The sequence below is a fragment of the Vigna angularis genome, chromosome 11 (assembly GCF_016808095.1).
Source record: "Vigna angularis cultivar LongXiaoDou No.4 chromosome 11, ASM1680809v1, whole genome shotgun sequence".
NCBI lineage: Eukaryota > Viridiplantae > Streptophyta > Magnoliopsida > Fabales > Fabaceae > Vigna > Vigna angularis.
Genome location: NC_068980.1, coordinates 15,228,615 through 15,240,765, shown reverse-complemented (window position 1 = coordinate 15,240,765; position 12,151 = coordinate 15,228,615). Strand labels below are relative to the sequence as shown.

The following is a 12,151-nucleotide window of genomic DNA, read 5'->3' as shown; positions in this document are numbered from 1 at the left end:
GTAATCTCGAATTAGAGGTTGAGTCGAAGGTTGAGCTGAGTTGGCTCCAACTGTAGGTTAAGACAAGTCATCACAACCTGAAGGTCAAGATGAGTCGATCTTAGTCAAAACTCAAGGCGAGCCGACTCATGCAAAAGTTCAAGATGATTTAGTTTAAACTGAAGGTCAAAACAAGTCGATTTAGATAGAAAGTCAAGACAAGTCAGTTTAGGTCTAAGATCAAGTTGAGTCAGCAAGAGCCCAAGTTAAATCAAGTCAGTGTGGGCTCAAGTTGAGTGAATCAGATTCAGGTTGACACGGGTTGACATAGGTTAAGTCGAGTTGAGTGAACCAGATTCAGGTTGACACGGGTTGACAAAGGTGTAGGTCGAGCTGTGTTGGCCCGACTCATCACTAATAGACCTAATAGTAAAATATAATAAATCAAGCTCACTTGGATTTACTCTAAGTGATAAGGGAGATTTAATATATATTTAATCTAGATTAATTTGGATTGGGAAAGCTCTAAATCTAGTTGATATAGTCAAAATAGATTTGAATTAAAGATCCAACCTATTTTATTGGATCTAGATTGAATCTAAATTGGATTTTGAAAAATCCAATCCATGACCACTGATGAGTCGTTATTTCTTGAATTATATTTAGTTTATTGCACTTAAATAAACCAGGGAATTGTGTTTAATTGTCTCTTATTTCCCCGTTTTCCGAATTCTGCTAAATTTGGTCGAAAATTCGTAATTGTGTTAATTTGGGTTTTCTTAGCTGATTAAGTGCATTTCTGGTTGCAGGGAAGTAATGGAAACATCATCTGGAGCATTGGGATACGACGTGACATACTCAAAGGCTCAACATTTAGTCATTTAGATTCTAATTAAAATTGTAATTTCGTTTTCTAGAAGCCCTTAATTAGAATTAAGTGTTTTGGACCCTTTTAGGGGCAATTTTGTAAAAAATATTTTTGTAGGACATATGCCTTTTAGGTTAGGGTTTTTAATTTTGTGTGTGGACCCTACCCTTATTAAAAAAGGGACACACGGCCCTTGTCCAGCCGCCACCCACTCTCTCAAAAGAAAACTCTCGGTCCAGGCTTTTGGTTTAGAGGCACATTTTGATGTTTCTTGACAAAAACGTTATTTTGAATGATGAATGAAGAACACACTTTCATTTTTTTTACTTCGTTTTTGCAAACGCTGGATTCCTGAGAATGCTTGTTTAATTTTCATTATGAAAAGTGAGGTGTTTCACGGAGAGATGAAGCCGGAAGGTGTCACGACCAAGAAGCAGCGTTGAGGAAGTGATTAGGTGGAGCTGGAAGCAAGAAGCGTGTGGTGTCAAGTTGGGAAGAAAGCTGATTTGAAAGCAGCAGCTCACGGGAATGTCTTGAAATGGATGCAAGTGTTGATTGGTGAAGTTGATGCACGGTTGGAAGCATTGAAGGGAATAAAGTGGTGTTGAATGGAGAATGGGCAGCAGCTATCACGGGAGTTGAGGTGGATTCTTTTCACGTGGAGAATGAAATGGAGGCAAGTCACGGTTGGAATGAAGAGGTGATGGGAGTAGGTGGTGTGCTGAAACGTGGAGAATGAAATGGATGCAAGTCTTTTATTTATTAGAGGGAGATTAGGTGGAAGAAGTGGTGTCACGGCTGGAAGAGAAGAGAATGTTTTTGTTTTTATGAAATGAACAGTAGATTAGTGGGAGAATGATGGGACGTTGGCAGCAGTGTAGCAGCAATGAAATTCAATTGATTTGGAGAAAGGCATGGAGCACCCGGGCTTGACTTTAGGTGATGACACATTTCAGAATAGGCAACCATTTGGCTGGAGTATGTGCACGTGATTTCATTGGAAAAAAGGAATGCATTTCCTTTAATTGAAGGCTACGGTCAAGCTGCTACAGGAGAATGGATTTTTATCATTATTTTGTTGCTTTTACAATTGGAGTTTGCGCGATTTTCAATGAAAAAAAGGGGATATGGTATTTTCTTTCTTTTAATTTAGAAGCTCGGTGATTTATTTGCTGCAAGGTGCTTGATATATTGTTTGAAGTCTCGTTTTTTTTTCTGATTATGGTTTATACATTTAATTAGTTTATGTATTTAATTAGTTAATGATCTAGTGCTCCCTAGGCTAACATAGACCGTTCGATCTCATAGGTTAGCTCTTTCATGTGCTTTTAGTCACTAGTTAGTTTGGTTTTATTTCATTTTTTAGCTCATCCATTTTTCAAGTCCAATTTAATTAACTGGCTGGTGTGCGGTTTAGGATTGTTCGGTTTAATGTTTTCATTTACCTTAATGTTTCCAATTGTATCCGGTTGTGTTTAATTCTCATTTGTAAGTTTGTCAATTGCATTCACAAACCTTTCATAAAAAACCCCCATTAAGTGTTCGACCTATTGACTGAACCATAATTGGTCCTTGAGAGACGACCTAGGAGTCACTTCCTAGTACTGTACTGCATTAATTTTTACAATCAATTTTTGTGTGAGGTGCGACCCTCTCATGAACCACCCTTCTTTGAAGAAAATACAATTCTTCCAAACTATAAGATATTAAATGTAAGATAGTTTATCTCTCAGAAAATAAAATAAGAAATACGAAAAACCTTAAAATACATTAGTCAAATTCATGTAAATATTCTACAAATTATATTAAGTAAATCGTTTTTGTTTTATATTATACAACATGGTCATTTTTTACGTGTAAGACCTTTTCATAATAAAAGTGAAATTTATTATGACTCGTAAAAAGGGACCTACCATAACAATTGTAGTGGGCCTGTCATAATAAGTGGGGCGCAGTGGTAAGAATAGAATTATGTAGAAAACTTATTATTCAGTAAAAGGAGATATGTCAATAAGTGAAAACGGAAAACCTTTTATGACAGGTGTAAGGGACCTATCATAGTAAGTAGGTGCGATGACAAATATGAAATTATGTTAAAAACGTATAATGAAAGATTTAGGAAGACCTATCATAATATGTCTTTATTAGTTCAACACTTCTCATATTGTCGAAATCCCTAATTTTACCATTGTCCCTTAGAAACAAACCTTAATTCCTCCTTCTTCCACTAGTGCAATCAAGGGAAACGACAACGGTTATTTTTGTCCATAGGCAGCGGTTCATAAACCAAGGCATATACAAGCGAGGCAAAAAGGGGTAGGATTTTGCCTCAGTTCACAAGTAATTGAACCAGTAGGGTTTTTTTCTTTTTTACTTTTTTTCTTTCTATATCTTAGCTCCAAACGATGATCAAGCCTTTTTTAGTTTTTTTTATACTTTTTTTACTTTTCTTTAAATATTTGAGATGAAGCCTTTGTCCATCATCTCAAATGATGTATTGGGTCTTGAGCCTGCTACATATTGATTTGATTTGATAAGTCTTCCAGATCTTTGAGTAGCCTGCAAAAATAAATAGAAACTAATCAATACTTCATCAAAAATTAAAAAGTTGATGAAGATTACAAGAAGTATATATCCATAGTAAAAAGTGAAAAGATCATGATTCTTACCACTCCTGTTCATGCGCATTCCTCTTAGATTTCAATAACCTATTATTAATTCAATAAAGTAAACAAAATGAATATTTCCATTGACGAGCATATTTCCATTTGGCCGTGAGACACGATGACTAAGTTCATCTTTGTTTTCCTATCCTCAGGTGGCTGATACCTTCCAATATTAATATTTGTTCTCAACCATAACTATAAAACTCTGCATCAGTACTTAACTTCATAATTTTGATTCCCGAACAACATATACGTATTAATATTACCAGTGATTCTATCATACACATCAACCGCGGATTCTCCATCTGAAAATCGGTAGAAGAAACGACCATAAAGCTGCCGAAGTGCCTTTTCCACTCGCATATTTTCTCTATTTTTAAAATCCCCTTTTGAATCACCAAAAGTATATATTCGTTCCTCTCCAGTCTCTTAAGATTCTCATTGTGCCTGATGATCATAGCTAGCTGGTAGCCTTTGATGACAAATTTATGAACACCGAAAAACAGCGCCAAAAACTTGTTTAACAATCGGTAAGTGTGACCGAATCGTATCAAGTAATAAAACTCGGTAAGACCAAGTATCGTTCTCCCAAAGGACTCACGACCTAGTTAGCTATATGATTTTTTGATTATTTAAGACTTGTAAACAATTGATTCTAGGTTTTAAATGCAAAAGACAGTAATTAAACATGTATGCATGAATTTGATCAATGGAAAAGAGGAAATCAAACACTTTAATGAATTAGATGGATGAGTATGTTGTTGGGGTTATCAATTTCATCTTATCCACTCTCATATACTTTTAGGAATTCATCATTCTTTTCATCAATGTTAATGTCACTCTCTAAATCACCTTGCAAGAAGGCCTATCCTTAATTACGAGTTCATACAATTCCTAGCATCCCTAATAATTAATTCTGAAGCACAGAAGCTTAAAGGCAACCAATATGCTATTGGGAGAATTTCCTCGGATCTAGATTTCCCCGTACGTTCCCATATCGACAAAATCAATAATCATGGCATTGAATGAGTTAAACAAAGCAAGCTTTAAGCAAAGAGGAAAACCCTAACTAAAGATAAAAGAAAGCATGTATCTTAAAATAAGATGTTAAAACAAATTCCATATTTGAGAGTTTCACAAGACTACATTGATTCCCCAACAACAATACAAGGTTTAGTTCACCATATTCATGGTGAAACTAGATGAACAATAATGAAAGAATGAAAGATAGAACCCTAGAAAGATGAAGAGGTAGCCTGAGCATCCAAGATCTTCCTTCAAGGGGTGGAAAAGTGAGTGTTTGCTTCGTCTTAGCCAAAGATACAAACCCTAGGACGTCCTAAAGCTTATATATTATTCAAAAATATACAGAAAATTAGGCCCAAGCCCAAAATAGTGCCGCTCAACGATAAGTGCGTGAGTTGATTCTTCCCCCTCAGCGGCATTTTCACCCCTCAGCGGATCCAACGTGAGTTCCTGAGTGCCGCTCAGCGGTAAATTGCCGTTGAGCGGTAGTTGCGACTTCTCCTTTTGCACTTTTTGATGTCTTTTCTGATTCCATCTCTATCCTTCTTCACTTCTTTCACCAAATTAACCTTAAAACCTACATAAAACACTGAAATCACGCATAAACCTGTCCAGCTCTCTTATTTCTAAAAATATGACCAAAAGCATGATTTCAAGCTAGTTTCTAAGTGTTAAAGGTTGCTTTTAGTATCAATTTTAAGCATGAAAATAACAGTTTTTCAACTGTTATCAGCCTTCCACAATGAACCTACCATGTGCCGCTGACAGCCATCACCCCAACCTAGCACCACCACTAATCATCTTCACCGCTAATGTCGTCGATCAAACGCTAATTCGCACCACAATCATCAACACAGACCTGCAATCAGAAAAACCCCAATCGAAAGTCGCCGCACTCATCTTCTTCACCAAAAACCTCCATTGATGCACCATCACAAAGCTTTGTTCATCACCACCTAGCGCCGCCGCCAACCTCATGTTCGTCTCCATGGCGCAACCCTGTTCAACCTCCATTCATCATCATCAGGCAACGCCAACCTGCAAAATCAAACCAAACCCAGAAATAGATAAATCCTAAATCCCAAGTCGCGCCTCCATGACCGAAACCACAAAGCTTCAACCTCCAACGAGAAAAGCACTAGACAGAAATCGAAACCTGCAAGGGATGGTCTGAACCCTAGAATCGCAGTGAAGAGGGGTAACCTTGAATTTTTTGGTGTCGACACCGAGGACGGAGCCTCCTCCGTGGAAGGATCCCAAGCTTTGACAAGCCACCTAGAGCCACCCTTCGAAAGCGCAACTGAGGTCGAGAACGGTGGCGCCACGATTGATTATGGTTTATTGCTTCTGAATCTGAAGCAGTTTGAAGGCAGAATATCAGGATTCAGAAAGCAATTTTCCAGGTGTTAAGGCATTGGTTTGAATTTTAACCGAGGTCATACAATGTATATGTCTCAGGTCCCCAATGAACCGAGGTAGTAAATCATGGTTCAAAAAGTTGTCAAGCCAAAAGTCAAATCTACAAGAATTTTTTCAGGGTGTTAGGCATCGGTTGAAATTTTAACCAAGGTCATATGGTGTATATGCCTCAGTTCCCCTTGAACCGAGGTAAAAAAGTTCGACTAAACTACGAAAATGTTACCGTGTTCTAATAGGCTTCGGTTGCTAAACCGAAGCCTATTGTGCGAGTTTAAATCCTCTTTTTTTACTAGTGTACAAAGAAGAAAAACCTTAAACTCTCGAGTCATCTTCTTCCTTGCAAGAGACATAAAGGAAAACTCTTCAATCCTCTTCTTCCTTGCGAGAGACACAAAGTAATGGAAGCTCCTTCAACAATGTTGATGAAGACCCATTGATGAAGACTCAATTATGAAGACGTTAATGGTTGATAACGGTTGAAAAACCGTTATTTTTATACTTAATTTTGACATTAAAAACACCCTTTATGACCTAGAAACTAGATTGAAATCATGTTTTTGCATAGGTTGTGGAAATAAGAGAGTTGGATGGGTTTTATGCTTATTTTTCCTTATTTTGACAGGAATTAAGATGAATTGGATGAAGAAGTTGAAGTAGCAAGGAGTTGGACTCAGAAAAGGAAGGAAAATTGCACAAAAGAAGAATCGCAGCCACCGCTCAGCGCCATTTTCACCGCTGAACGCCAAGCTTGCTGTTGAGTTCTCTGTCTGACACCTAAGCGCCATCGCTAAGGGCTAATCCAAGTATCGCAGTCACCACTGAGTGACAGAGTCTGCTGTTGACTTCACTGTTTCGCGCTTGGGCGCCATCACTGAGCGTCATTCTGAGTGTCGTACCTACCGCTAAGCGCAATTTCCAGCGTTGAGCGCTGTCGACTTGGGCCTGGGCCAGTTTTCTGTTATTTTTATAAACTATATAAGGGTTTAGTCGACCTAGGGTTTAGATCTTTGGACAGAACGAGGCGAAAATACAGTCCTTTCACCCCTTGGAGGCGGATTTTGGATGCGGAAGCTCCGATCTTCAACTTTTAGGGTTCTATCTTTCATTCTTTTCATTATTTTCATCTAGTTTCACCATATCTATGGTGAACTAAAACTCCATTGTTGTTGGGGAAACGATGTAATCCTTTGAAACTCTCATGTATTGAATTGATTCTTGATTATATATGCTTTACTTCATTAATTGTTAGGGTTTTTCCTCTATACTCTATGCTTGCTTTGTTTAACTCATTCATAGCATGATAATTGATTTTGTCGATATGGACACATACGGGGAAATCTAGAACTGGGGAAATTCTCCCAAAAGCAATATTACCTAGACATAGGGATATGAGGGTTTGTTGTCTTTAAGCTTCTGTGCAAATGTAATGCATGATTAATTGCTAGGGAGACAAGACATTATGAACTAGTAATTAGGATTAGGCTTTCTTCACCGAGACATCAGGTTTAAGGTAAATTAGAAAGTGGCATTAACATTAATGAAGGAGATGAATTCATAAATACATGAGAGTGGATAGGATAAGTCGGAAACCCCAACAACATAATCATTCCATATTTTATATCAATCACTTTTGCATCTTTCAATCTATTTGATCAACACTTGCATTCATGTTTATTTTCCGCAATATAAACACAATGATTTCATTTACAAGTCTTATTTAATCAAGAAATCACATAACTGTTTAGGTCGTGAGTCTCTTGGGAAACGATATTTGGTCTTACCACTTATTATTACTTGATACGATTCGGAACACTTGTCGGAGTGTTAACAAGTTTTTGGTGCCGTTGTCGGGGACTCGTGGTTTAACTATTCTATTTGTGTGATTATTGATTAGCTTTGACTTGATTTTTATCTCTTTATCTTTTTATCTTTTTATCTTTTTGTGCTAACAATTGTTTCTGGGGTTTTTTCTTCTTGTGTATGCAGGATACAATTCGTATTAGGAGCAAGAAAATTTCAGAACCTCTTCTTGAAGGATTGGACGAGAGTAGAAGGAGGAGGAGAATTTGAACATATAGAGAATTATTCCCTCCTTCGGAGATACTTTTGCAACCCTTACCACAAAGGTCTGAACAGAACATTGAAGAGATGGCCGAAGAGAACAATGGTAGACGTACTCTGGCGGATTACACCACAGTTGTTGGCCCTCATCACTTTAACAACATTGCTAGGCCGAGAGTCAATGCTGCAAATATGGAGGTGAAACCGACGTTGATACAATTGGTTAAGAGCAACCAATTTAATGAATTGTCTCATGAAAGTCCATATGAGCATCTAACTACATTCAACGAGATTTGCAACACTGTAAAGATCAATGGTGTACCGGATGAAGCTATAAAGCTAAGTTTGTTTCCTTTCTCATTGGGAGGCAATAGTAAGCTATGGTTGAATTCTTTCCCGAAGGATAGCTTTACTGAATGGGAAGTTGTGGTTTCAAAGTTTTTGAACAAGTACTTCCCACAGTCAAAGATCAACAAAGGGAAGATAGAAATTTCCTCTTTCAGGCAAGGTATGGAGGAAATGTTAGGTCAAGCATGGGATAGATACAAGAGCTTTTGAGAAAGACGCACACTCATGGCTTTGATGAAGCAATATTAGTCATTCTTTTCCTTGGAGGTCTTGGTTCACAAACCAAATTGATGCTAGATGCCTCAGTTGGAGGTAATATCAAGTGTAAGACTCTAGAGGAAGCTTTTGAATTGATTGACAACATGGCTACTAATGACAACGAGATGCATAGTGAAAGAAGAGTTCCACCTCAACAAAAGGGAGTCCTACAATTGCAATCTCAAGATGCCTTGCTTGCACAAAGTAAAATTATCACGCAATAGTTGGAAGAAGTGACAAAGAAACTTTTCTATTACCACAAGAGATATATAGTGTTTCAATGGTTCAGTGGCAGCAACAACCAACTCCAATTGAGAAGACCACCACGAAGCTTGGGGAAACCTTCCGACAATTCATGAAAATGAGCTTATCTTATTGTGAGAATATAGAGGTTGCGTTTAAAAGCATGAAGATGCACATTGGGCAATTGGTCAATAAGATAGAGGGTTGTGAAAGGAATGCAAAAAGTAATCTGAGGGAAGAGTGTAAAACCATTGTTACTAGAAGTGGCAAGGTGTTAGATGAGAGAAAAATAGAGAGAAAAGAGAAAGAAAATGTGAGTGAGGAAGAAGTAAGTGAGCGAAAAGAGAGCACTGAGGAAGAAAAAAAGAAAGAAGAGGTAGATGAGAGAAAAAAAGAAAAAGAGTTTGAAAAACCATTTCCTTATCCAAAGACTTATTCAAGGAAGGAGAAAGAAAAGCAGCTTGAGCAGTTTATGGAGATTTTTAAAAAACTAGAGATTACCATACCTTTCTCTGAAGCATTGCAACAAATGCCTTCGTATGCAAAGTTTTTGAAGGAGCTCCTCACGAAGAAACGAAAATACATTGAAAAGGGGACCATTGAAGTGCAAGGTAATTGCAGTGCAATCATACACAAATTATTACCTCCTAAGCTTAAAGATCCAGGAAGCTTCACCATTCCGTGTACCATCGGAGAATTGGAAATTAGAAGAGCATTGATTGATTTGGGAGCTAGCATTAATTTAATGTCGCTTGCTATGTTCAAAAGAATTGAAGGTTTGGAACTCAAACCTACTAGAATGTCACTACAGTTAGCGGACAGGTCTCTTAAATACCCGTATGGGGTGGTTGAAGATGTGCTCGTGAAGGTAGACAAATTTGTATTTCCAGTGGATTTTGTCATAATGGAGATGGAGGAGAATGGAGATGTGCCTCTTATCCTAGGAGACCATTTATGAAGACTGCAAGAGTTTTAATTGATGTGGAGAATGGCAAGCTTAAAGTGAGAGTTCAAGATGAAAAAGGGGATTTTGATGTATTCAAAGCCATGACACACCCTAAAGATGATAAAGCATGTTTCCAATTTGATATGCTTGATGAAGTTTGTATGGTGCAAGAGAAGATGGTATGTTGTTCTTCTCCGTTAGAAAAAACTCTTATTGATGCCTGTGAAGACTTGAATGATGAGGAAGAAAAATTAATTGATGTGTGTATGACGGAGTTGGAGACATTGAAGGAGATCCCAGTGGAGGAGGCTAATTTTGAGATGATTGATACCAAAGAAGAAGTCAAAGAAAAGAAGTTGGAGCTAAAGATGTTACCATCACATTTGAAGTATGTTTTCTTAGAAGAAGATGGAACAAAACCAGTCATCATTAGTAATTCTTTGCTCCCTAAAGAGGAAGAAAAGTTGGTAGAAATATTAAAAGCCAACAGAGAAGCTATTGGATGGTCAATCTCAAATCTCAAAGGTATAAGTCCAACCTAGTGCATGCATAAAATATTTATGGAAGATGATTATAGACCATGTGCTCAACCTCAGAGAAGGTTAAATCCGGATGAAGGAGGTGGTTAGAAAAGAAGTACTGAAGCTGCTAGAAGCTGGTATTATATATCCAATCTCTGATAGTGAATGGGTGAGTCCAATACAGGTAGTGCCAAAGAAAGGTGGGATGACAATAATATATAATGAGAAGAATGAGCTTGTTCCTACTAGGACAGTTACTAGATGGAGGATGTGCATTGATTATAGGAAGTTAAATAAAGCTACTAGGAAGGATCATTTTCCCCTTCTTTTATGGATCAGATGCTCGAAAGATTGGCAGGTCAGGCCTTTTATTGCTTTCTAGATGGATATTTTGGATACAATCAAATTGTGGTGGATCTAAAAGATCAAGAGAAGACGGTATTTACATGTCCATTTGGTGTATTTGCTTACAAGAAGATGTCATTTGGGTTATGTAATGCTCCAGCTACGTTTCAAAGGTGTATGCAGGCAATTTTTGCGGATCTCATAGAGAAGTGTATTGAAGTCTTCATGGATGACTTTTCAGTGTTTGGAGATTCTTTCCAAAGGTGTTTGGCAAATTTGGATATTGTCCTCAAGAGATGTGTTCAAACGAATCTTGTGCTTAATTGGGAGAAATGTCATTTCATGGTAACAGAAGGAATTGTGTTGGGTCACAAGATTTCTGCTAGGGGGATTGAAGTGGATAAAGCCAAAGTAGAAGTCATTGAGTAGCTTCCACCGCCGAAAAATGTGAAGGGGATTAGAGGTTTTTTAGGCCATGCTGGGTTTTATAGAAGATTTATTAAAGACTTCTCAAAGATTGTTAAACCGTTGAGTAATTTGCTGGTTAAAGATGTGCCTTTTGTGATGAATGAAGAATGTTTAAAAGCCTTTGATATTTTGAAAAGCAAATTGGTGTTAGTCCTAGTGATTGTAGCTCTAGATTGGAATCAAAATTTTGAACTAATGTGTGATGCCAGTGATTATGCAATAGGAGTTGTGCTTAGTCAGAGAAAAGAGAAAGTATTTCATACTATCTATTACGCAAGCAAGGTTTTGAATGAAGCCCATTTGAATTATGCCACCACACAAAAAGAATTTCTTGCTATTGTTTATGCTTTGGAGAAATTTAGACCGTATCTTGTTGGGTCTAAAGTGATTATCTACACAGATCATGCTGCTATAAAGTTTTTGTTAACTAAGCCGAATTCTAAGTCACGATTGATTAGATGGGTGCTTTTAATACAAGAGTTTGATATGGAAATCTGTGACAAAAAGGGGAGTGAAAATGTAATTGCTGATCACTTATCCAGGTTGATTAATAGTGAAGTTACAAGCAAGGAAGCTGAAATTTGGGAATCTTTCTCAGATGAAACACTCATGTACATCCAACAAAGACCGTGGTTTGCTGATATGGCTAGTTTTAAAGCTGCAGGAGTAATCCCAAATGATCTCAATTGGCAACAAAGAAAAAAAAATTACATGATGCCAAGCAGTTTATTTAAGATGATCCGTATTTATTCAAAATTAGAGCAGATAACCTTGTGAGGCAGTGTGTAACAAATGAAGAAGCAGAAGGAATTCTCTGGCACTGTCATGATTCACCTTATGGAGGACATTTTAATGGAGAAAGAACAGTAGCAAGACGTCATGAGAGGCCACTACAAGGCATTTAAGAGGTTTAAGTCTTTGATTGCTGGGGTATTGATTTTGTGGAACCTTTTCCACCATCTTTCACCAATGAATACATTCTGGTGGCGGTGGATTATGTGAG

The 12,151-nt window shown here is 37.5% G+C and overlaps 1 protein-coding gene across 1 annotated transcript; it reads left to right on the top strand.

Moving 5' to 3' along the window:
• The first annotated feature begins 8,905 nt into the window (after positions 1-8,905).
• Positions 8,906-10,356, top strand: LOC128194650 (uncharacterized). Its single transcript, XM_052870204.1, has 3 exons — positions 8,906-9,196; positions 9,314-9,736; positions 9,829-10,356. Exons 1-3 carry the CDS (start codon positions 8,906-8,908, stop codon positions 10,354-10,356), a joined length of 1,242 nt encoding a protein of 413 aa, XP_052726164.1.
• The last annotated feature ends 1,795 nt before the right edge of the window (positions 10,357-12,151 follow it).